Source organism: Anabrus simplex, chromosome 2 (genome assembly GCF_040414725.1).
Source record: "Anabrus simplex isolate iqAnaSimp1 chromosome 2, ASM4041472v1, whole genome shotgun sequence".
NCBI lineage: Eukaryota > Metazoa > Arthropoda > Insecta > Orthoptera > Tettigoniidae > Anabrus > Anabrus simplex.
Window position 1 is genome coordinate 711,756,561 of NC_090266.1, and position 26,767 is coordinate 711,783,327.

Below are 26,767 nucleotides of genomic sequence, written 5' to 3' on the forward strand. Positions count from 1 at the left end.
TGTCAAACTGAGGTCTACCATAGAGGAGTTCAAAATTTTCTTTGAAAACCTTGTAATAAAATGAAAATTTCATCTTAGAATCGGGATATTTCTCTTTGAATTTTGTATGCTTCTTCCTTATATCCAACTTTGCATGAAGTTATCAATTTCCCTGTAAGAGTAGTGGCTTAATTTGACAGGAAATGAAGATATGTGGTTCTTGATCTGCATAACAACATCAGTAGGAATTGTCTTACTGTCCCAGTAAGTCTTCTGGAGATTTTCCAAGTAGTAACAATGTTTGTAGCCATCGTACCCTCTTTGCAGATATCCCATTTAACCCATTTAGTCATGCGTATATTTTGGATTGAAACTGCTTTGGGGCTGGGATTATTTGAAGGAAATAGGGTGATGCTTCACATGATGAGAAATATTTTACTTACAAGAATATTAAAGATTGAAGTATACATGAAAACAACATATTATGAATTAATCAATGCTACACCAGACCTGTCAATCTTCTCAGTAGCTGAAAAGTGTGTGGTAAACCTCAAAACATTGTTCCAAATGCAGGGAAACATTACATTCTTAGCAGAATTATGTCACTTCAGCTCTCTTCTTCTGTTTTGTACTGACTTTACTGTTTCTGGAGGGGAACTGCAGTGCTGCAGTGGATGGAATAGGAGTGACAAAATGAATCCAGTTCCTGGATTTCGACCTAACGGGTCATCGGCCAGTGAAGGTCTCCCTGAAATTCTGACAGTGAATTCCATCAGTTACATCTACTCTGAAATCAGTGTAGTCCATCCTTCTTTCAACAATACACCGGTATACAACATAGCAATTGAATAAAGTCATATCCATCGGCATTCACACCATAAACCGTGGAACAAGGAATACATTACTTTTATTGGTATCAAAGGTCCATGCTCAGTCTGCCTGCTGAGCCGTAACAAGGTCATCTCCTTGCAGTTCCTCTTCGATGTCCATATCAGTTTGCTCGTCAGGACTGTTACTCACACTACTACTAATTTCACTGAGAAAATTATGCTCCTAATCATCATTACTTTCTAAAAGGGGTTGTATATTGGTGATAATGAAATGGCGTATGGATTTTAGTGCCGGGAGTGACCGAGGACAAGTTCGGCTCACCAAATGCAGGTCTTTTGATTTGACCCCCGCAGGCGACCTGCGCATGATGATGAGGATGATACATACACCCAGCCCCCGCACCAGTGGAATTAACCTATTTTGGTTAGAATTCCTGGCCTTGCCGAGAATTGAACCTGGGATCCCTGTGACTAAAGGCCAGCACGCTAACCATTTAGCCATGGAGCCGAACTGTATATTGGTAACTTCATCAAGTACTGACAGTCATATTGTTTACAAGTGAATCTCAAAGTCTAGAGATTGCCTACTTCAAACTAATATTACCAAGCATGCTATCAATATACATAAGTAAAGAGCATGTAACATTGGAAAGGAGGAGTCCCATCACCAATGCAACTCAATCTACCATCTCTTCACAAAAAGTTGAATGACCTAGTAAAGTGAGACAACAGAATAGTTCCGTGGTCCGGCAATTGTTCCACCAACGAAGCATGGAATGGTTCCGTGGCTCGGGCCCAATGAGTTAACTGAAGAAGCAAGCATGTACTCCTTTTCTTCAGTCAATACATGAAATTCAAAGGATGAGGACCTTTTACCCGAATCTTCACCCTTCCTCGTTCAACAAATTTTAACTGGCACAGATTCAATCAACCCATGAAAAAATATATCTGCTCATTCTTGATTGAAAATGAATAGCATCCAGTAATCTTCCTTCCTCTTCAATATCAATCATGTCATAGCATTTCGAGGCACATCTACAAAATAAATATTTCATAACATCGGACCCGTGGCAGTTACCCATTAATGTTGTTATTAATACTTTTTAAATTTTAAATTACTGAAAAAAAGAAGGCATGCTGTACCTATTTATGCTGGAACTATACATTCTGTTTCAAATTAAATTAAGCCGGGCTGAGTGGCTCGGGCGGTTGAGGTGCTGGTCTTCTGACCCCAACTTGGCAGGTTTGATCCTGGCTCAGTCCGGTGGTATTTGAAGGTGCTCAAATACATCAGCCTCATGTCGGTAGATTTACTGGCACGTAAAAGAACTCCTGTGGGACTAAATTCCGGCACCTCAGCATTTCCGAAAATCGTGAAAGTAGATAGTGGGACGTAAAGCCAATGACATTATTATTAATAAATTAAATTTAACAGGACTTCAAAAGAGAATACTAGAGGGATGTGTTGAAATAGGTTACCTGCATGACACCGCAGTTATCGGTTTCACAACATTTACCTTGTAGTTAATATACTCCTTTCCTTGCATTCAAGCTCGTTTAATTTATTCACATTTGTAATCCTCCACATTTCTTACACTTTTCTTTTACATTTATTATGCTTTTCCTCAATTTTGACCAAATTCTCATCTGATAACTTGTTACTCATTTTCTACTGAACAAAACAAATGAATGTCGAATATACCAGTTGCGTTGCAGGATCATGCTACGATTGTAAGTGCTGCCAGCTGATAGTAAACCGTAAACTTGATGTAATTTTAGCACTACCAGTGTTTAGTTACGAGATGATGAAAAGTCAGCTGGCTACTGCCTTTTCATAAACAAACTAGAAATACACTAGACCAGTCTGTGCTTCAGCCTAGTGCCTATTCATGTAAATATGCGCCTACGCCCAGGTATTTATATCATATATGTGACTTATTTATTCTAAAAATTCGACTTCTAGCCTACAAGAAATCAAGACAATCCAACTTATGACATTCACCTGCTGCAAGTAACTAAACTTGAGGCTGGTCGTCCACTGGAAGCGACTACGCGTGACTACGAGACGAGGAGACTACGTGCATACTAGCGCGACCAATCCCACTGTGTAGAGTTAAACGCAACTGCATACACTGCAAGCGACCTGAAGCGGCTAACTTCTAGCTACTACAGCCGACAGCAAGTGACAGATCCTCCTTCAATGGGATTTGCCGCTTGTAGTCGCCAGTACACTACGGTTCTACGAGCACTTGGTTGTCTCCCGTCGTCATACACAACGTTATTATTATTATTATCATCATCATTAAAAACATCCCTATGGAATATGCAAGATAAACTCTATCATTCTCGAGATATACAATGTAAACTAAGGGTGAATGTTACAGAGGAAGTGGGTATTGATAATGGTAGGCCTATGTATGTCAACCCCTTAATCCCCTTTCTTGACGTGGGGTCGGGGATGAGGGGAGATGAATTTACATGGCGTGTTTTACAGCTAGATCACTTCCTGACGCCAGCCTCAGTTGAGGAGTTAATGACAATATGATGGTGAATGAAACTGGGTAAGGAGATCGAAAGAATCAGCTGTGGCCTATGAATAGGAATTGTTCCGGCATTTGTCTGGAAGTGGTAATGGGGAAACCACAGAAAACCATTCTCAGGACAGCCGGTGGTGGGGTCAAACCAACTCGCTTTCCCGAATGCAGAGCTTGGTTATATAGCCGTAACGCATTAACGTGCATGGCCACTTCGCTCAGTGGGTGCTGATAATGGTAAGTAGTCTTATTAAATTATTATTTATAATTTCATTATCATGCTATAATTGATCCACAGCAGTGTAGCTCATCTGCTGAACAAACTAAATTGGGGCCTCCAACAACTAACGCCAACCAGCATAAGTGAAGGGAAAAGAACAATGAAAAAGTTGATGACGACAAAAAATTCCTTGAAATAAAGAGAACAAAATTACAATTACTTTTCGAATGTAAAGCCGTTAAGGACGACAGCGATTACCAATTTTTGGCAAGCCTCCTTCCATATACAAAGAAGGTTCCTGACAATCGAACTGGCTGTGAGAAATAAAGCTCCAGCAAATTTTTTAAAGATGGGGATGAATTACATCAGGCTTCTCTGCACATACAGTCTCTGTATAATTACACATGATCCCTGTCATCCTGAACCATCGAACCATAACCTGAAACAAGCCCACAAAACACCACTCTTCAAAGTGGAATCCGGCACTATAGATGTGGGCTTACGACAATTGTTTGGTAACTTCTCAGGTTCTTTGTAACAAACACTGTGTTAAAGTAGTATATGTTGAGTTACAACCAATGTTTCTTGAGGATTATAAAATTTTTAAAATGAGAGGAAAATGGTCGAAAACAACACTATTGTTTTTAATGTTACGATTTGCTTTACGTCGCACAGTACGGTTAGGTCTTACGGCAACGATGGGGTAGGAGTAGGAAGGAAGTTGGCGTGGCCTTAAAATACACCCATGATTATTTTCCTGGTGTGGAAATCTGAAACCATGGAAAACCATCTTCAGGGCTGCCGACAGTGGGGTTCAAACAAAATACAGGATGTAGAGACTGTTCAAATTAGCAATAAAAGTTTTATATTTCTGTTTAACTCTTCCTATGTGATACTTCCTTGTAGATGCGTACCTTCCTTATTTTTGTATGTTACGCTGATGTCTTAAAATACACACTTAATGCGACCTTTGAGTCTTTTAAAAATCCAAATCTTCTAAAAAAGAATTCATATTGCTTTCTATAGATTCTCAGTTAAACGCTTCAAAGGTGTTATTGTCTCCGTGACCGGGCGAGTTGGCCATGCGGTTAGAAGCGCGCAGCTGTGAGCTTGCATCCGGGAGATAGTGGATTTGAATCCCACTGCCAGCAGCCCTGAAGATGGTTTTCAATGCTTTCCCATTTTCACACCAGGCAAATGCTGGGGCTGTACCTTAATTAAGGCCACGGCCGCTTCCTTCCCATTCCTAGGCCTTTCCTATCCCATGGTTCCCATAAGACCTATCTGTGTCAGTGCGACGTAAAGCAAAATAGAAAAAAAGTGTCTCCATAAAGTGTGACTTTTGGCTATTCTTGGCCCCAGTCACTCAGTCGCATGAATGGAAGTTGCTATAGTCGCCTGATCCCGCAGTAGCATGTATTCACTTTCAGTAGGCGATCAGCCTAAATATTTTGTTTTAATGTCCAGTGGCAGATACACTAATAAATATACCATTGACCCTTGGTTCTTATTAGTAGTCACATCATTCTGAAGTGTTACAGCAGTACAGGTTTTCAGATCACTTTCTGTCCATCTCTTGTTGGTTACCAAGCTTGTACTTTAGTACGGCTCAGGAAGAATGCCAAAGAGGTGAAGATATTTCCGTAGGTCATGTCTGACATCCAGAAGAAACTTAGCAACAGTCGCTTCTCGTGGTCGACCAGAGATTTTCAAGATTCCTTCTTTTGTCAGTTTCCAGGTTATTCTTTCTTCCAGAGCATGATGGTGACATTCTTTAAATACTGTAATTTCTTGACTGTCAGTTTGACAGATCGGTTAGATATTTCGTGATAATTACTGAAACTTTAACACTAGGTATGGGCAGTGATTTCGATCGAGACTTACATCACGGATCTCCAAAATTTCCCATGCTGTGATCTGTGTGACTTTCCAGTAACAACGAGTGTAGGCAATGCCCGAAGCTTGGTAGTTGGTATATTATTGGTGGTTTTTGTGGTGAAATAACGTCCTCATATTGAAATGCAATTGCAACATGTGTGCCAATAAATGTTGTCCGAAACACTCTGCCTGAGTTCTGAATTGTTATTCAACAATTTACAACCATGCACACTGTTTAGAACTACTGACTAAATATTACAAAACATTTAATTTACTGTGCCAATACCTCGATATGTTCTGTAAAACAAAGCACGTAAACAAAACAAAGTTTTTAGCCTCTATTTGTATAAGTGCTTTTGAAAACAAACCAATGCACGTTTGAGACACGCTTTCTTCACTATTACAACATTAATATTGCTACGTACTTTGCGAAATGTGTTGCTTATGCCCTATTTTGGGAATGATTATCTCATTTTGCGGCATCAGTGAACCCAGAGGTTGCATATCGTATTCAATTTACAGATTGTGTAATTTAAATCATTAATAGATGCACTCCAGAATTGAGTGGTCTAGTTGCTTGTTGGTACGTATTTATGGAATGGAGAAAGTCCATGCTTGACTACTCGTGTATTAGACACAAACATCATTCCACTCCACCTTGCCATAGGCTCCATACATGTTGCCCGCCACAGGATGCAGGGACAATTCTCTCAAGATCTCTTCACACCTCTTGCAAGGGACAGGTCATTGTGCTAAGCTCAAGAAATCTCGAGATCCTATATCAGACTACTCATTATTACTTAGCACCAATGTTGCCAACTTAGTGGATTTTCCGCTAGATTTGGCAGCATTAGAAAACTGTTGGCGGAGAAATATATCAGTTAGCGGACAGTGGATTTTTTAGCGGAATTCTAGATTTATTATAGTGGAATTTAGCGTTAAAAAAAAAAAAAGTGTACTCCAGTCTCTCTCTGAGCTATTCCGTATTTCTTGTCAGGAGTCAAGAGCTAGCAGTCACATGAGGAAAACATGTTATTTGGATCTGAGGTTATGAGATCATGGCACAGTCTAATATATACAGTCGCGAAGCTCTAATAAGAGGAAGGTTCATCCCTTTGATAGCTGGAGCGACACTAGCACCTCTAGCGGCGAGGTAGAGGCAACTTGCTAGCAGACAACAGGGAACGTATTACCACTACAGTCTAAAATGGTCACAACTTCTGAACCATTCATGCAAATAATGTTCTGACAAGGTTATTGTAATCCTTACGAAATAGTGGAGGAGGTCAGACAAGTTATTTCGATGAGTCCGAGGATAATATATGAAATATTTATTTAATCTTAAGGAGTAATGGTTTTTTACCGTGGACTATAACTTAAAATCGCTTCTAGAGGGCAGCCGGTTCAAAATAAGTATATACCATCGTGGACTTTTTTTGTAGAGGTTCTATGCTCTACAATTCTTACACTTGGGGTCTATCGTTGACGGTTCAGGCAGCGTAAGCCAAGAAAGCAAGTGACCGACCATGGTAGAGCGCTGGCCTTCTTAGCCCAACTTGGCAGGTTCGATGTCGGTCGGTCGCTTGCTTCCTTGGCATACGCTGCGTGAACCATCAACGATAGACCTCAAGTGTAAGCGTATGAATCTCAGCATCTCTGAAAATAGTAAAAGTAGTTGATACCATGTAAAACTATTAACATTATTACAAGGATCGAGTCATAAGTCATGGCAACTATTTTTTTTTTTTTTTTTCTCGCGAACATGAGACAATCTAAAATATGCATTTGGAAGGAAATACAGGGCATGTACTTGTGCAGAGTGCCTGAAGACAAATTCTGAGATTCTCGTAGGAAAGAGACAGAACACACACCATTCGTAAACATTGTTTTATTATGGTATAGACAGTAAATACACAAGACTACGTACAAAGGACAGGTCTCCACTGATTACAGACCTTCGAAATAATCACCCAAGGTTTCCACTGTGCGTTGCCCGCGGTGGGGCAGGCACTGAATACCATTCGCTGCATGTGTATCACTAACGTGTGACACCTCTCTCCGAAATGCTGTTACGATGTCCTTGTTAGTAAACCGTTGTCCACGTAATAGCTTCTTGACTTTGGGGATTAGATCATAGTCACAAGGGCTCAGATCAGGCGAATAAGGCGGGTGTGGAAGAACCTCCCAACCACACCGTTGTAAGCGAAGCTGAACGATGGCTGCTGTGTGAGCTGTCGCGTTATTGTTTAAGACTATGACATTGTCCAAAAGATCTGGACGTTTGGTTCGCTCTGCATGGCGCAATTGGTACAACAAAAAGGAATTGTAATAAACTGCATTGACAGTGTGCCCCTCACGCACTGGTTGACACACAAGAACAACTTGAACATCGTATGCCAGGATTATCATAACCTTATTGGGCCACTGTTCTGTAGGGCATGGCATGCACACCTAATGCTTCCCGCAGTTCTGCATGGCATTGGCGTGCATTTCTGCTGAGGAGAACTGCTATTTTAATATACGATCGTTGCTTCTGCTTGTTGACTTCCATTTTGTGACACTCAATCACTACTGATCTGCATTTAGGGCAGTCGCCCAGGTGGCAGATTCCCTATCTGTTGTTTTCTTAGCCTTTTCTTAAATGATCGCAAAGAAATTGGAAAATTATTGAACATTTCCCTTGGTAAGTTATTCCAATCCCTAACTCCCCTTCCTATAAACAAATATTTGCCCCAATTTGTCCTCTTGAATTCCAACTTCATCTTCATATTGTGATCTTTCCTACTTTTAAAGACACCACTCAAACTTATTCGTCTACTGATGTCCTCCCACGCCATCTCTCCACTGACGGCTCGCAGCATAAACCACTCAATCGAGCAGCTCATCTCCTTTCTCCCCCAAGTCTTCCCAGCCCAAACTTTGCAACATTTTTGTAACGCTACTCTTTTGTCCGGAATCACCCAGAACAAATTGAGCTGCTTTTCTTTGGATTTTTTCCAGTTTTTGAATCAAGTAATCCTGGTGAGGGTCCCATACACTGGAACCATACTCTAGTTGGGGGTCTTACTAGAGACTTATATGCCCTCTCCTTTACATCCTTACTACAACCCCTAAATACCCTCATAACCATGTGCAGAGATCTGTACCCCTTATTAACAATCACATTTATGTGATTACCCCAATGAAGGTCTTTTCTTACATTAACACCTAGGCACTTACAATGATCCCCAAAAGGAGCTTTCACCCCATCAACACAGTAATTAAAACTGAGAGGACTTTTCCTATTTGTGAAACTCACAACCTGACTTTTAACCCCGTTTATCATCATACCATTGCCCACCGTCCATCTCACAACACTATCGAGGTCACCCTGCAGCTGCTCACAATCTTGTAACTTATTTTGTAACACACACACACTGAACTTGGGGGCATGCTTAGACCCACACTGTTGTTTACATACACCATCTAGTGGCATCATACGCAAGTACATACTGTACGTTTCCAAATGCATATCTTATATTTTCCGTGTTGTCTTCTGTTTGCGAGAAAAGGAATTGTTGCCACGACTTACGGCTCGACCTGCGTATTACCTTACATGCTCTCCCCTGAAGCCAAATATGAGTGCCTTTAGGGAATGCCTCCTTCACCATTAAATAATTAATGGCCTGTGGCCTCCACATAGGCCTGGTGCAGGTCTTTTCGGTGAATGCTCATGGACAACTTGCACGTCTGTGAGGATGGGGCCATATTTAAGATGAAATCTAATGATGAAGCGGCACCTATACCCAGTCCTCGAGCCAGAGATCAACAGTTGTTGGTGACTAAGAAAGGGTAAGAAAAGTATTTATACCTGATCGATGAACTTTCAAGCCGGAAGTTATATTTGCTGGCCTAGATAGAAATGGACCGACATTTTTTCTTAAACAGTCTTCAAATGTTTAAGGGGTACGTGTAGCCCATTGTTTCCTCTGTAAAAAAGCCCTGGGAATGAGAATGCATTTTGCGCACGACCTAGTAACATATGACAAAACACGCCAAAGTACATGTCCTCTTTCTCATGAACTAATTGTCCTGTTAACCTCGGATTTATGTTAAATGAACTGGGACATCAGATTATATAGATTTTGATTCCCATAGGGAACTTCAAATATTTGTCCTGAATGAGTAAATGATGACATAAGAGGCATCATTTTTTTCTAAAAGAGACCAAGTCTCTCATATTGCATTGGCACTGCCTGGTGCTCCAAATAGCTTGTACAATGGCCTCCACTAAATGCACTAGCCATGCATCTTGGTAGGTGTGCCAGTTACCAACTGATGAACCCAAACTGGCACACTGGGGCAAAACGCTGGCAGCCAAGAATGAATTAGCTGGAAGAATTATAATTTCTGGGAATGGACCAACTATATTGGTATTACGAATTTACTGATTCAGAACAAATATTTTATGTTCCCTGCGGGAATCAAAATCTGTCATAGAATCCAAAGTAGGTAAATATACATAAGCTGGAATACAGTGAGTTATTGGACTGCGTGTACCATGTTTTCAGAGATGTAAATAAAGCAATGTTTTTCTGTACAAACTGATGAAACCAGTGACATTTCTAATATGACACAACTGGTAATTGTTGTTCCTTTTGTTCAGGGTTCACGAGTAGCAGAACATTTTCATGGTTTTCTGCCATTGACTGAAAGATCTGCCTTAAGTTTATCCCCATGCATATTAATAGTATTGGAAACTTATGGACGGAGTTGTCTGAACCGGGCGAGTTGGCCGTGCGGTCAGAGGCGCGCGGCTGTGAGCTTGCATCCGGGAGACAGTGGGTTCGAATCCCACTGTCGGCAGCCCTGAAGATGGTTTTCCATGGTTTCCCATTTTCACACCAGGCAAATGCTGGGGCTGCACCATAATTAAGGCCACGGCCGCTTCCTTCCAACTCCTAGGCCTTTTCTATCCCATCGTCGCCATAAGACCTGTCTGTGTCGGTGCGACGTAAAGCCAATAAAAAAAACAGGAGTTATCTGAGTATGCAGGAGATCTGGAGACATTTCTGAATGGTATGGACAGTCTTGGTGAAGGAGTACAAGATGAAAACAAACAAATCCAAAACAAAAGTAATGGAGTGCAGTCAGTCAGGTGATGCAGGAGATATTAGGTTAGGAAATGAAGTGTTAAAAGAAGTAGGTGAATATTGTTATTTAGGTAGCAGAATAATTGGAGTTATGCATCAATTGACTAAGCGCCATTTGACGAAAATTGAGATTTTAGCACTATCTTGTAGAGAAAAGCTTGAACTACTTTTAATAAATTCCCCACTGTCTTTACAAGAGGGCATTAGTCGTCAGTAAACTGAAAACCTAAGCAACATATCGGGAATCAGTTAAACTGTAAATTGCATCAGTAGACTATGCAATGTTCCATTTTGCATCATTAGACCAAGTGCCTCATTCCTCACATTGCGTCGTGGATGACAGCGAAGGAGCCCGCGTTTTCAATAAAGCTAAGTTATTGACCTAGTGATACACTGAGTGGGTTATCAAATTTTACCAGGAACTTAAAGGAGATTCTGACATCGTGGACAGCATAGATGGATTCAATGGAGAACCTGATTTCGAGATTGAATGAACTGAGAGTAACAATCTTATTACTTGTCCAGTGTTTTATATGAATTTATGGGAGCAAATAATTTTAATCACACTTTCTGTTCCTATTCTGTTTGACTGAGATCCATCCATCCATTATCTAAAGGCTAAGCCTTGTCGCTGCAGCCACATCCCACGATCTTCAGCAGTCCTTTTCATCGTGACATAGGAAGCAAAATCCAGCTGAGTGATTATGTTTGTAGGGTATGAGATAAGTAATTAAAATTCTATGCTTTCATTCAGAATCGCTTTATTTTCCTTGGAGTAAGATAATCATAACCACTTAGTTTAAGGGACTGGCATTCTGATGACGATGGTGATAATGGTGATGACGATGCCTGTTTAAAGGGGCCTAACATGTAGGGCAACAGCCCCTAATTGTGTGAGAGACTGGTATTCTACTTAGCAACTAATGTGTGTCTGTAGCAGAACAAAACTTACCCAAAAGGCTTGAAAATATCACGTCAGTACTGTACTCTCAGAACATAATAGGCTTATCGTGAAGGAAAATTCATGAAGAAATAAGCATTGCCTTGTATAGACTACAATGGCTCACTTCTTACCATTTGTATTTGACTCAGATCAGTTGAAATTCGTCAAAGCAATAAGTGGTTATAGCAGTGACTTTGGGGAATAGCTCCTCTTCTAGAGTTTCTCCATCTAAAACTTGAATAATGTGCTGGACTTGTGACGCGGCTCACGATGGTCCAAGCACTTAGCGCAGTGGGAGATTCAGGTTTTAATCACGACTGCGGTCACATATTTTTTGAAGTCTAACTCAGTAGATACTCAACAGTAAGGGATTATTGATATAGCATTGTGATGCATTATTAGCGCGTGAGAAATACGTTAAATTGCATCAGTAGACTAAGCGCCATTTATTTCAAGAAAATCTATGAATTGTGGATATAAAAATGTTGAAATTTGGTGAAAAGGTACAATCTATTATCCTACAACACCAGGAATACCATGTTTAACAAAATTATGTTTGCTCGAATTTACACATAATGCGAAAGTTAAACGCAAATATCTTGAAACCAACTTTTGGAGCTTGGTCTAATGATGCATAACGGCATCCAATTAATGATAGTAGAAGTAAGGTGGTCATAAAATGCAGACTAGCACAAGCAAGGAAGGCCTTCCTTAACAATGGAAATTTGCTCACTTCGAACATTGATATAGGAATCCGAAATGTGAATGCTGAAGGTGAGATGCATAGATCGAATTATGAATGAAGAGATACTGAATCGAGTTGGTGGAGGAGAATTATTTGGTGAAATTTGACCAGAAGAAGAGATAGAATGATAGGACACCTGAAGACACCTAGGACTTAATTTGGTTTTTGAGGGAACTGTAGGTGGTAAAAATGGCAGAGGTTGACCAAGGTGTATGATAAACATATTAGAGTAGATGTAGGCTATAGCAGTTACATAGAAAACAAAAGATTAGTGTGGGATAGGGTGGGATGGACAGTTGCATCAAATCAGTCTGGACTGATGACCCAAACAACATGGACTGAATGATGAATTAGTTTCCTAGAAATACAGTGGTGTATCTGCACTTCAAGGAGGTACAACATAGAGTTCAGAAACTAGTAAGAAATGTTTACTCACGTGCCTATGTTATGCACATCAACCCAGTCTTATAATGCAACAAGTATGCTCTACTATTATGACTATCACAATATATTTTTTCCAGTTTATCTGCTTTCTCCTCTTCGTCTAGCAGAACAAACTTTATCAAGGAAATATGTCACGCACATGTCAAAGTGGAATTTTCAGAGTAGAGTCGTCCTTATTTCAATGCTTCATAATTATTCAACAAGATGGCTCATGGTATTCTGTATCAGTAAGAGAAGATGAGTTCATTTTTCTTTGATTTTCTTTAGCAGAATAATACCTTTTATCAAAATATTTTACAAGATTTTGCAAAAGAAAATTACAACTAATGTATTTCTGCAGCATCATTATAAATTTGTTACCAAGATCAGAGATGTGGAATGAATGCTAAGTAACTCTTCAGTAGGTGATCCTGTTGGAGGTAGTATTTCGATGAGCAGAAAAAGAAATTTCGACAAAAGATCCTGATCAATCGAATGCTGCGATATTATTCAGTATGCTAGTAAAGGATTTGGTGCAACTCATTTTTCAACCCATGAAAAATTAATCGACTGGAAGTTCCATGTTTCCTGACACGTTGAACAATTGTGCCAAATATTATTCTTCATAAAGGGAAGAAACGTAAAGAGTGAACTGTGTGTTCTCTATTTTAGTATGAAATTCAAGACGATAAATTTTGTTAGTGCAATGAACTCTTTTCATTGGGGTAGAGTAGTTAGCTGTTTGCCCGGCTACCTTTGACTCCAGGAATTAACCTGATACTCATTTTTGGTGTAGGTTGAGTGAACCTCACGGCCATGTGCTTCTTCAGAAGTGGAAACCTAGTTTCTAAGTTATTTGGCTTCCTGGCAGATATTCAAACCCACATCCTTCCGAATGAACTGAGCATGCCTTCAATGCCTTGGTTAGAAAATCGTTCCTTCTTTCTCGTGATAGACATCTCACTATGAACACTTATTTTATTTTCACCCCAAAATTGTGATAAAATTTAAGGATTATGATCCAAAGAGGACTTTCTAAGAAAGATTGTCTATTTTGTAGTAGTAATATGGGTCTTATTCATTTGAGATATTGCCTTTAGATAATATCTAATTCCCTCCATGGGAACCTAGAATTTCCATTTGGATAACAAGTCCGTAAGTACAGAAGCACGATATGTGAATGTAAGATTGACTTACAGAACCATAATTTATATTAAATTAGTGGTCACAGGGACTTTATTTCCCATTTAAATACATGATAATGGTTAGGGCTATGTCCATCATTATAGAAAAATAGGTTAAAATCATTCTTATTATACATTCTAGTCTTGGTCGAATTTGCGATTTGTTGATTTTCTACCAGTCAACTTCTTTTTCGTATCTCGAAGCATAATTTATATCCCCACTATTATGGTCCTGAGAGGACTTTCAAACAGGAAGATGGTCTATTTTATAATTGCAATGTGGGCCTCATTTCTTAGAGATGTGCCCTGTGGATAAGAAGTCCATAAATACATAAGCACTATATGTAGTTGTAACATAGATTTACAGGGGGTGGGATTCATTGTGGTTCTGATCGAAATGGAAATTACTTTTTAAATTCTCTTGTTAGTACACTGTCCATATCGGTATGGCATTTGGAAAGAAGATAAATAGTTGGCAAGTTCGAACAATGCATGCAATAGGATCTCCATTTGTATGATGCAATATTTATGGGGTAGTAATGTTGGTTAAGTTATGTTTCATTGCAAGCTAGAGGGCTGTCCCTTTAAGTGTTCACCATTCCAAGGGATTGCATCAGCCTTCCCTTGATCATGGCTGTGTAAATATGGACAGGCATCTTTACAAGTTCCTCAGTCTGAATCACTTTGTTACCAGGAGAAAAATGGCAGCAGTTCGCAGAAATTTATTCTTAGGTTATAGCATATCCACTGTGTTCATCTGGATGGGAGTGGTCTCTGAGGTTGGTGGAAATTAAAAGAAAAGTCCTGTGATTCTTCCACCCCAGTTACATCGATTAAACTTCATTGTTATAGCAGATGTGCAATGTAGCAATAGACAGTTGGCCAAAGTGGCAGTTTCTGCTATTACATAATGTACTGGTCTCTAGCGTGTTAAATCTCTAGTGCTAGTTCAGTATACATCAGATGAGAAAACAAAATGGAGAAATGAAATGGGGTGAATTCAAATGAATATGCTAAAATAACCCATGAATATCTGGGATAAGCTGAAGAAATTTTAAGTTTTTTTAATAATTGTTTCTTTTTCAGTTATAATTCTGTTACCATATGTTTTCTTTTGTAGGTCGTTTATAAATTTATTACTCAAAATTAGTTAGGCAGACTGAATGAAGAACCTGTTTTGTTTTTTTTAATCTTTCATTCAGAGCTACAGTATTGTTTGAAATTTGCATTCATGTAAGGAAAAAATGTCTTCATAGAACTGCAGTATTTTTAGATAGTACATATACACTCAGTGCCAGATTCAGACCTATTACTATTTCAGTACCTTAAGTCAGTATTTAAGGTTAGTTTATGCAGATATGTTTCAGTGAAGTTTACTTTATTTGTTTTAAACAAGTCCTTGATTGTGTGTGTTTTTTGTGTTCCAGCACTTCCGCAATGTCACTGCTGTACGAATGTATCAACACAGTCATCGCAGGTAAGTTATCTGATAATGGTTAGTATATTTCTGTACATCTATAAACATCACAGCCAATCTTGTGCAAATTGCTACTGGTGACTAAAGTTACTTAGACTTGTCTCGGGGGGGGATTAAGTCTGGTTCTGATCGAAAGGGAAATTGTTTTTAACTGAGTTGAGACTGAAAGGTGGTGGCTTGAGATCTTAAAAAAAAAGTGGGGGGGGGGGGCAAGTTATCTGTTGATTTCTGTTTATTTGGCTCACTTACTAAACAGATGTATATTAAGTTTTGGGTATAAATGTGCTATACCTTATTGCATTTGAAAGGTGTGAGACTCTGATACTTTTACGAAAATTATTAGATGCAATGAATTGCCGTACGTTATTGTACAGTTTTATAATTAGAGCATGATCCTCGTACCTCTTTGCAGTAATGTCATAGCATCAGACATGTAATAAGTTTAGGCAGGTGAATTCTGCAATGTGCCATATATATTTTTTACGTTAATGTATAGGGTATTTTCATGGATGGAAATTTAACATGTGAACGATCTACATTCATCAAAGTAACTTCCGAATATTTGCTGGTTTTCTTGCCATTTGAAAATTTTCTGTGTAGAAATGGAGATAAAGAAATCATCCTTTTTTGATATTATTGAAATCACTGACAGATTTTCTGTTCAAAATTTTGCAAGTCAGATGGGAGGCAGGGGAATGTCTATAAACCCAATCTTGTGCAAATTACTTCTGCTGACTAAAGTCGCTTAGTCTTCTTTGGGGGAAATTCATTCTGGTTCTGATCGAAAGGGATTTTTAAAAATTCTAGTGGGGGGGTCAACTCTTTTAATGGTGCACAATCCATATTGGTATAGCTTTCAAAAGGAAGATAAATAGTTAGCAAGTGTGAACAATGCATGCAGTAAAACCATGTGCCCTCATCTTGTTCAAACAAATGTAAGTATAACTTGTTTTCAGGAACTAATATCTTGTACACCCTACTAGGAAAACTGGGGAGAAAAATGGATGCAGGTTTAAAATAACTTTTGTTACCCACTGACGTAACAACAACGACAAACAAAAAGAGGACAAATTGTCCTCTGTTTAAACTAAGGCAAATATATAAATTATAAATGAATAAATGTCTTCTGGAGCAAGGTTTTGAGCCTCTTATCTATTCTGTCTCCTCCTGTCAACTCTTAGAGTATGTATCTACCTTTTCTAACCAGAATTAGTTTCTGTAACCCAAAGAGAAAAATATAGACACATAAATCCATGAAATCCTTCGTCTTTAATATGTTCACTGTGGATATGTAGAGGACGGCATACTTGACAATCTGAGCACGTTTGTTGCGTACAACTGTATGTAACTTTAGAATGTCTTAACCTCTGAACACGCGCTGGGGCGATTTTTCTTCAGTCAAAACTTCCCTCTTTTTAGGGATGATGATGATGATGATGATGGAATTACTTTGTCAACCATTCGAGTGAAATATGCATAAAACAAAAAAATAAATTACATGCCAGAGACAAGAGATTATTTTGAGTTCCATCATTTTACTCAAATGTTTGCAATAATTGAAGCACTAAGAATTCCCTTGAAATAGGTAAATGCTGCATTTTACTGTGCATTGTAGATATCTTGCTGTCGTAAGATCCAAGATTCATACAGTAAAAGAAAAATTTGTAAGCTATGCAAAAGTTACAGATGTGAAGCATAAAATTCTAGGTGTAAGAATTAGATAATAGGCAACTTTATATTTTTGGGGTGTACAGACCTGATGAGGCCAGCGCAGACGCTGATGCAGAAATATTTAATAAGATAATCAGCTGTGAGGGGAACGACACAGAAGGGAGTGTTATTGTAGCGGCTCATCTGAATTTAACCAAATGTTAACTGGGAAGGGAATACAAACGACAGAAATCATGACCAAGAAATGATGAATAAGTTAATATGGAAAGGACAGTTGAATCAGAAAGTGATGGAACCAACTAAAGGAAAAATATTCTAGACATGGTGCTGATAAAACCAGACAACCTCTATAGAGAAGGTGGATTGTGTAAGTGATCATGAAGCTGTCCTTGTCATAGCTAAAAATAAATGTGATAGGAAGGAATGTCATTAATGTAGGACCGTTAGGCAATACCATCCAGTTAATAAGAGAGGCATGGAGACATTTAAAAAAAAGCAATTATGATCAATGGAAAATGGTAAATAAAAATACAACAGCCCATGGGATGGGCTTAAAGCAGTTGTTGAGGAATGTGAAAACACATAATTTCTGGTTTATTTTAACTGGCAAAGTTAGGGACTTATCTGTATAGATACGGGCAAAAAACATTACAAAATAGGGATCACGATAAGGATTACTATACAGGGAACCACAGTTGAGTACTACTGCTCTGGCAGTAGTGATGAATGATAGTAGTGGTGGTGGTGGTGCCATACTACGAGCTCATCTCGTGGAGATATTTTGAGCACACTTTTAAATCTTCCATAGTTTGATATCCCTCTGACATCCTGTGGAAGGAAGTTCCTTTCACGGCTGGCCATAACAATGAAGAAATTGACATTTGAAAGTTGTAGGGAATGGCAAGGACCCGTTACATTGTAATAGGGAAATAACGAGATTAAGAAGGTGGTGTATATTAGAAAAAGACTGGGTGAGTTGGCCATGCGGTTAGGGGCGCACGGCTGTGAGCTTGCATCCAGGAGATAGTGGGTTCAAATCCCACTGACGGCAACCCTGAAGATGGTTTTCCGTGGTTTCTCATTTTCACACCAGACAAATGCTGGGGCTGTACCTTAATTAAGGTCACGGCTGCTTCCTTTCATCTACTAGGCTTTTCCTATTCTTCCCATCGTCGCCATACGACCTATCTGTGCCGGTGCGACATAAAGCCACTAGCAAAAAAAAAAATTAGGAATGGTTATGGTAGTAAGGAGAGTTTGAAGGTACTTAAAAGGAAACAGAATTTAGACAAAATGTCAGCTAAGGCCTACATGATGGCAAACATAATTGGCAGCCATTTGGATTTTAGGAAGAAAAGGAAGGATATGTATAGATACTTTAATGCACAAAGAAGTTCCAGGAAGTACATTCCAGGGATCATTAATTAAATAAAAAAAAAGAGTGTATATGCGAGGACTTACAGAAGGCAGAAGTATTTGGTCAGCAGTATGTAAAGGTAGTTGGATAGGTAGATAGAGGAGGTGACTAATACTGGCGAATAACTGAAATTTACCTATGATAAGAGACATTCACAAAAAGATGCAAAAGTTGAAAGCTAGAAAGGCAGCTGGGATTGATAAAATTTCTTGGGATATATTAAAGGCTATATGGGTTGATATACAATACCATATCTGATAAATTTATTTGATTACATTTTGCATGAAGGATCAACACCAAATAAATGGAGAGTCGCAGTAGTAGCCACAGTATACAAGGGAAAGGGTGACAAACAGAAAGCGGATAACTACAGGCCAGTCAAATTGACGTGTTGTTTGTAAGCTGTGAGTAAGCATTCTTTCTGATCATATTAGACTATTAGACAAAGCAAAGCAAGGTCATCTCCGTACAGGCCATGAAGGCCCTTGGAGGGGTTGAAGGTAAAGGCTTCCACTATCCGTAACCTCAGCACTTGATGGGGTAGAGTGGTTAGCGCTATGCCCGGCCTTCTTTGCCCCCAGGAATTAACCTGGTACACATTTTTGGTGTAGGCTGAGTGAACCTCAGGGCCATGTGCCCGTCCGGAAGTGGAAATCTAGTTTCTTAAATTTTACGACTTCCTGGCGGGGATTCGAACCCACGTCCTTCCGGGCGAACCGAGCACGCTTTACTGCCTCGGCCAGGCAGCCCCTGATCATATTAGACACATTTGTAAAATTACTAACTTGTTTGATAGAAGGGAGTTTATGTTCAGGAAAGGTTATTCCAGGGCAGGGCAGTATTATTGGACCTTAGTTTTTATATATATACCGGGTGGTACAGCTGCCCCTATATTTTCCCGAATATATGCAACCAGCTAGGACGTAAATGCCTCTTAGTCCCATCTTGCACAACACCTTACAGCAATGTTATGTGCAGTTAACCCGATGTAGACTTCTCCGCACAATGGAAAAATGGTACAAGAGGCAGTAAGTGAGGTCCATCTCAAAAACACTGTACCATTTTATGTAGAGCGGTGTCCAATACTCTACTAATTTTTACGAAATGTTACTATACTGTACAAACAATAAACACGCCTATAGCTGTCGGTAGAGAATTGCGCACCTGATTGGTCCAAGAGGCCATTTTCTTTTGATAGAAAGGGCGGTCGTGGTATCATAGAAAACGTGATAGGGTAAGACCAATTACAGACACCACCATTTTGTACAGTCTCATCACATCGAAATTGATAGAAACATGTTTTGCACTGTAGTTTATAATCTGTGGCACGCAAATGCTGTACAGCAGATGTGATAGCTTACGCCATGTAATTACTACCGTTATAGCGATCAAAAAAGGCCTAAAACGGGACCATAAGGCTGTAACTCATCAGTAACTTGTCGAAGCGGGAACTTCCGCTCTCCTCGTGAATACGGAGTTACAAGGATGGCGCTTGTACGTTGCAAATAGCTGCGCGGAATTACGCATGGAAGACGTACCTCGATAGGTTACTTGAAGCAGGAAGGGTTCCAACCATTCTTGAGTCATGCATTTTTTAATGTCATTTCGTATTCGCCTAGGCATCGTTTACGAAGACCTTTCTGAAGTCTCCGATATTCTTCTACGGAAGTTATAATAAACAGGTATCATAAATATCACCACATACGCACCGATTGTGAATACCACCTGAAACATAACGCTGGACTCATTCAACCAAGTAACGCGTAGAAAATAGTTGCAACTATCTGGGCGTAAGAGAGACGCGATTCTTTAGTTCACTGTGGTGTTTGCACATTCGAGTTCAGAACTTTTAACATCAACGATCAGTATCGAAGCGATAGCCTAGGTAATTCCATTAGTACAGAGCTACGAGACCAATTCTTTGTCGCCTGCAGTGGCTACATGGCACCAATCGCAGCGAGCATACGATATGTTAGCAGGCATTTAGAGTTCGAATCTAGTTACGAGCTTTTCAATTTTATTTTTATATTATACTTGTAAGGCCATTCGTAATAAATATTTAACATTCTTAAGTCTCAAAAGTAATTTGCCACCTTTACAAAGAAAGCATACATACGAAAGGAATAATAACATGCGACTTCCATATGGCAAACGACTACAGGGAATGAAGCGCAGTGCACGTGTTGTCAACATTCTGACCCACCCATTCAACCAAGCAACTGCGCACGTTCGACTCGAAGACCAACTAACAGCGGTCTACACTTCATACGTAGGGCACATGAAACAGCATATCGTAATCTTAGCAGCAACGTGTGAGCACGTACTGTACGGTTAGCACGAAAGCAAACATTATGTATTCACGGGATGATTATGTGAATATGGTACTACTTTATGGAGAAGCAAGGCAAAATGCACGGGAAGCCAGACGCTTGTATTAAGAACGATTTCCTGGGCGAAGGCTGCCAACTGCAGATACATTTCGACGTGTTGAAAGACGGTTGCATGCAACGGGTCATTTCATACATTACCCCCCGTTCGGGATGCTCCAGTGACGTCTGGAAATAACGACGAAGCTGTTCAAAATGTAATTGCATACAACCCGCACACAAGCTCACGGGCCATAGGAAATGAACTGAACATCAGTCATGTATCTGTACTGCGAATATTGCACCGCCATAAATTCCACCCTTTCCACCAACAGCTGCACCAGGAACTTCACGGAGATGACTTTCCAAAACGGATAGAATTTTCGCAATGGATATTACAAAGAGTTGAAGCTGATGCGAATTTCTTAATGGACATTCTCTTTAGTGATGAATCCAGATTTCACAACAACGGAACTCTTAATCGTCACAACTTCCATTACTGAAAATCCTCACTGGATCAGGGGAGCTCGATTTCAGGTACAATGGGGCGTCAACGTCTGGTGCGGGATACTAGGGGACAAGATAATTGGACCATATTTCTTCGAAGGAAACCTCACGGGACGACGCTATCTAGAGTTTCTTCGTGAGTACCTCCCACTCTTATTGGAGGATGTGCCCCTTATGACACGGTTACGGATGTGGTTCCAGCAGGATGGAGCTCCCCCACACTGGTCGTTGGCAGTACGGAACCACTTGCATAGGACATATCCTGGACGATGGATTGGACGAGAGGGTCCGATCACATGGCCGGCTAGATTACCTGACCTTACTCCACTCGACTTTTTCCTCTGGGGTTATTTAAAGGAAAGAGTCTATGAGCAGGAGCCTGAGAGCCCGAATCATTTACGGCGGCTAATCACGGAAGCCTGCAGGCAGATTCCACCACATATGTTGCAGCAAGCAAGAATGTCTCTCTTCCACCGTGCTCAGATGTGCATTAACAAAGCAGGTGGTCATTTTGAACATTTGCTTCATTAATCGAATGGCCATGCATAAGCCCATCGCACTGCTGTCGGTACAATCTCACTTTATTGCAAATAGCTCTTTTAAGAGCTCCTTAAAAAAACATAGCTGAGTACCTGCAATATGAGAATTGATCATGATTTAGATTTGTCGTCAACAACACGACTCTCACGAACATCAACAACGCAATAAAAATATTCGTCGTACACAGGACTCGAACCGCCTACTAACGAACACCGGTACTCTCCTCTAACTTTTAGCAAGCTCGGCTATCACGGGTTGCTGTTTAGCGCTGTTGTGTTGCTGCTACTTCTAGTCATTCACCAATAATATTCTCTGTACAGGACGTTTCTGCGACACATAATTTTCACGATTCTTTACCATCAATCGGTATTTTATCATTAATGCTGATTTGCTTGACACGAATAAACAAATTATGGAAAGCGTTGTAAGCGTTGTAGTGAGTAGTCAAGGTCAATATTTTTAGGTTCGACTATAATCTGCGGGTTGCATAAAACTGCGTGAATAGGGGCAGCTGTACCACCCGGTATAATTCATACAGGTAAAGAACTGGAATCGCAGATATTTGTAGATGATGTTATACTGTATGGAGTAGTAAATGAGTTACGGAATTGTGAGCAACTGCAAGTGGATTTAGACAGTGTTGAGATGGACAGTGGACAGTGGTATGATGATTAATGGGATGAAAAGTCAGGTTGTATGTTTCACTAAGAGAAAAAGTCCTCTCAGTCTTAATTACTGTGTTGATGGGGTGGTAGTACCTCATGGGGAACACTGTAAATACCTAAGTGTTACTGTAAGAATGATCTTCATTGGGCTAGTCATATTAACAAGGTTGCTAAGAAAGGTTACAGGTCTCTTCACGTGGTTATGAGGATGTTTAGGGGTTGTGGTAAGGAGGTAAAGGAGAAGGCATATAAGTCTCTGGCAAGACCCCAATTGGAGTATGGTTCCAGTGTATGAGACCCATACCAGGACTTCTTGATACAAGACATGGAAAAGATCCAAAGGAAAGCAGCACGGAACTGGGTGACTTCTAACAAACGAGTTGTGTGCTAAGTTGGGCTTGTGCTAGTGAGTTAGTCTCCCATAGTGCATTGGCACTGCCGATGGCTCCAAGTAGCCTACACAGTATGCACTAGCCATGTACCTTGGTAGGAGTCCTATTTACCAACTAATGAGCCCAGCTTAGCACACTGGGGTGAAACGCTGGCAACCAGGAATGAGTTAGCTGGAAAATTTATAAAGTCCAATAACGGACTGACTATGCTGGTATTATAAATTCACTCATTCGGGACAAATATTTCAGATTCTCTAAGGGAATCAACATCTATATCAAATGAGTAGTGTTTACAAAAATGTTGCAAACTGTGGGCTGGGATGACTTGGTAGTAAGGATACGAGATACTCTTAATGTATGGTATGTTCCAAGTTGTCATTGTGGAGATGGCATGGAATGACATTAGCTTGAGCATAGCTCAGTAGACGAATAAGCTTGAGCAGAGCTTTTAAAAGTAGAAAAAATCATAATGTGAAGATAAAGTTGGAATTAAACAGGCCAAACTGGGGCATATATCTATTTATAGGACGAGGAGTGAGGGATTGGAAAAGTTATCAAGGGAAATGTTCAATAAATTTCCAGGTTCTTTGAAAACATTTAAGAAAAATACAGGTAAACAATTGATAGGAAATCTGCCACCTGAGTGACAGCCCTGAATACAGATCATTGATGATTTATTAATTGCAAACTGTAGAGGAAATGTGTAGTGACTGGAATACGCTTGCATAAATCTGACTACAGCTGAAACAGCTAGTGTGTTGGGCTTGCAGAGAAAGTGCAGGATGACAGTGGCGAGCAGTTCGTACCATGTGGGAGACATGTGAGTCACATTTCCTTGCTCTCCTCCTGTCGTGCCTGCACACGATTCTGAAATGTTCATGTGCTTGACATGTCATCTGCATTGAACATGTTATAATGGAGCTTTACCATTGCTGCCATCATCCTTTTTTCTAATTATACTGATCTTTTGGAAGGATTTGTTACTCTGGTTTTGAAATAATTCACGTGCTCCAATTTTTCTTACTTTACCTTTATTTTCTGATATTCCTCCTCTACTGGTTTTGAAATATTAATCCTAATACCATACTTAATTGAATTTTTACTCCATTCCTGATGTGTTGGACTAGTTTTTGTGCAGTCTGGTGTAAGTAAGAAATCTATTTCATGATTCTTACCAAACCAGAAATCCTATTTTCTCTTAGTTAAAAACAGCACTGAACTACTCCTAAATTGTGGCGCTACTTAACACCATCACATCTGAAGCAACACAGGACCACTCTTCTTGTTAGGGTTGACTCTAAACATCACAATTCCCAGATCTGTGATATGATGGTAAGCATAAAGTTATCAAAAATAATTTTTGGGCAATTTTTCAACAAAATAATTTATTTTCATGTTTTTAACATATTTATTAATTAAAAAGAAAAAAATGCAATTCGCAGACCATTATTTGAGCAGTCCTGTATATGGGACACTATGCATGAATGTTGCTAATGTTACTAATTATTGTGCACAGTAACAGCTGTTGGAGACAAATTACTATTCATATAAATCTTCCAGCACTGAAGAAGGTGAAATTGACTACTCCAGTAGTATTTATAGTGTCTGAATATTTAAGGATGTACAAGTTTTTTTTGTTACTGTCTGTGCTATTTCTGAAAACATTTCACATTGAGTCCCACGTTACACTTCGTGCAGATGACATTAGCCTTCACTTCACACTAGGCATATCTCCTGTGCATTGAATTTTCTTGAGGCCAGTGATGCTTTCCATCATATCACAGATCTGGGAATTGTGATGTTTAGAGTCAACCCTAACAAGAAGAGGGGTCCTGTGTTGCTTCAGATGTGACAGTGTTAAGTAGCGCCGGAATTTAGGAGTAGTTTAGTGCTGGTTTCAACCTGTGGTACAGAAGTCAAACATTTACCACACTGACATGTAGGAAATAGCCAAATATAGGCCACCACCACTTCTTCTGTCTTATTCTCGATCTATATTTCAAAACGTGTTGATCCGTTTGATCAACACCTCCCATTCCTATTTTGTAAGACATGCAAGTTTTTGACTGAGTAACAGTGACCTTCCCTCCTTTCGTCCTTGATCATGTTGAAGTCGAACCAATACTGAGCTCTTGAAAATTTGTGCCAGTGGTCACTATATTGTTTTCTGTTTAACAGATTAGGAGTATATCATCACAGCCTGTGTAATCATAAGATTCTCATGGTTTCTCTTCATATTTGCTTTACATATCATAGGACACTACTCCATTCTGTTCTCTTGCATGATCCCATTAGCACAGTATCTGTTTCATGGAATGTACTTCAGTAATTTGACAGATGTGAAATAATTATCAAAAACAACTTGTGACTTCCATTATGTGGGACACTAGCTACATCAATAAGGGACAGAATACCACAACCTTCCAGGCCACATTCTCTTTTCTGCTCATCCTATTCACCAGTGTACATATTGAATGCTACCATCTATCTACTACTGGAACAAAGAGCCCAGTTTTTTAAAACTGAATAGAATTGGTTTCCATGACTTTTTTAGCATGGTGTTTTCCATAATAAGGAATTGCACTGGGTTTCTCATTTTCACACCAGGCAAATGCTGGGGCTGTACCTTAATTAAGGCCATGGCCGCTTCCTTCCCACTCCTAGCCCTTCCCTGTCCTATCGTCGCCATAAGACCTATCTGTGTCGGTGCAACATAAAGCAAAAAAAAAAAAAAAATCGCACGGTTGTTTATTGACAGGTGTTCATCCAGTCCTCCATGCTTTTTGAATGAATCTGAGCCTGTTCAACGATGGGCTCAATTGAGACAATCTGTCTTTCCCATTGTGTTGATTGTTATCATTTAGGTGCAGATGCCACAAAAGTGTTTCAGATATGTTACATTGTATACTCTATGCCAGGAGTGTTGGAACATCACTTTCTTTTGACCAATACATCCTATGGTTGGGATATTTGGTTTATCCAGACATAGGAATTCCTCCAATTACAACTAACAGTTCAGCTGTCATGTCAAGGGTAGGATTTTTCTGAGTTGCATATGTATTTGATTGAGAGCAAATGTTATTCACCATTTCCTGAGTGAAAAATAGCTTTTAAAAATATCTAACACTGTTGGAACACATAAGCACATCATCCGAGAAGGGTCTAGGATTGCATGTCTTCTTCAAAGCATATTAGGGTTTTTTTTTTTTTTTTTCATCGTAATTTACCTAACTTGAAATGTGATTGTGGGCCTACATTGATTTAGTTTTCTGCGTTTTCTTGCATGTTGTAGTCATCAAACTTAGGCTTTTTTTGCTGGGGACATACACTATGCTGCACTGTTTCTCAAATAGTGCAAGAATCTATACCATCTGGTCTATCATCGGTACAAATAACTTGCAGTTCCACTTGACTTACAAGATTTCCCTTCCTACTTTATTCAAATTTCCTTTATGTTCATTGACTTGTCACTGTCCTCACCAGTTTCATGAGTATCGAGTTGCTGAGTCTGTTTCCTCATGTGTGGGGTCATCTTCAAGAATTTGCAGGATTCGTTTTAGTCAACTTGTAAAAAACGTTATTTTCAGTGAAAATTGAAGAGAGACTAAAGTTTTACATCACTATAAATTGCATGCTTACATTGACGGGACCTACATTATCACAGAAAATCTTAAACACAATTACATGACTTTTCATTACGATAAACCTTTTTACATCAGCTGGGAACCGAACCACAGCTGCTTAGGTAGTAGCTGTTCTGCTATAATTCCCCCAGTAAATATTCAAAGATAGTGAAGTTATGTTGATAATGATTATGAAACCAGGTAAGAAAACTCAAATTACCTCACAAGTGTTTACCTAGAT

General features: G+C 39.5%; 1 protein-coding gene across 1 annotated transcript in view; it reads left to right on the forward strand.

The window, feature by feature from the left end:
* Positions 1–26,767, forward strand: part of g (adaptor-related protein complex 3, delta 1 subunit-like garnet) — a 580,467-nt gene that overhangs the window by 177,600 nt on the left and 376,100 nt on the right. Inside the window, exon 8 of the mRNA XM_067141336.2 lies at positions 15,296–15,345. Coding sequence (XP_066997437.1) covers positions 15,296–15,345 — 50 coding nt within the window. The remainder of the gene's footprint in view (positions 1–15,295; positions 15,346–26,767) is intronic.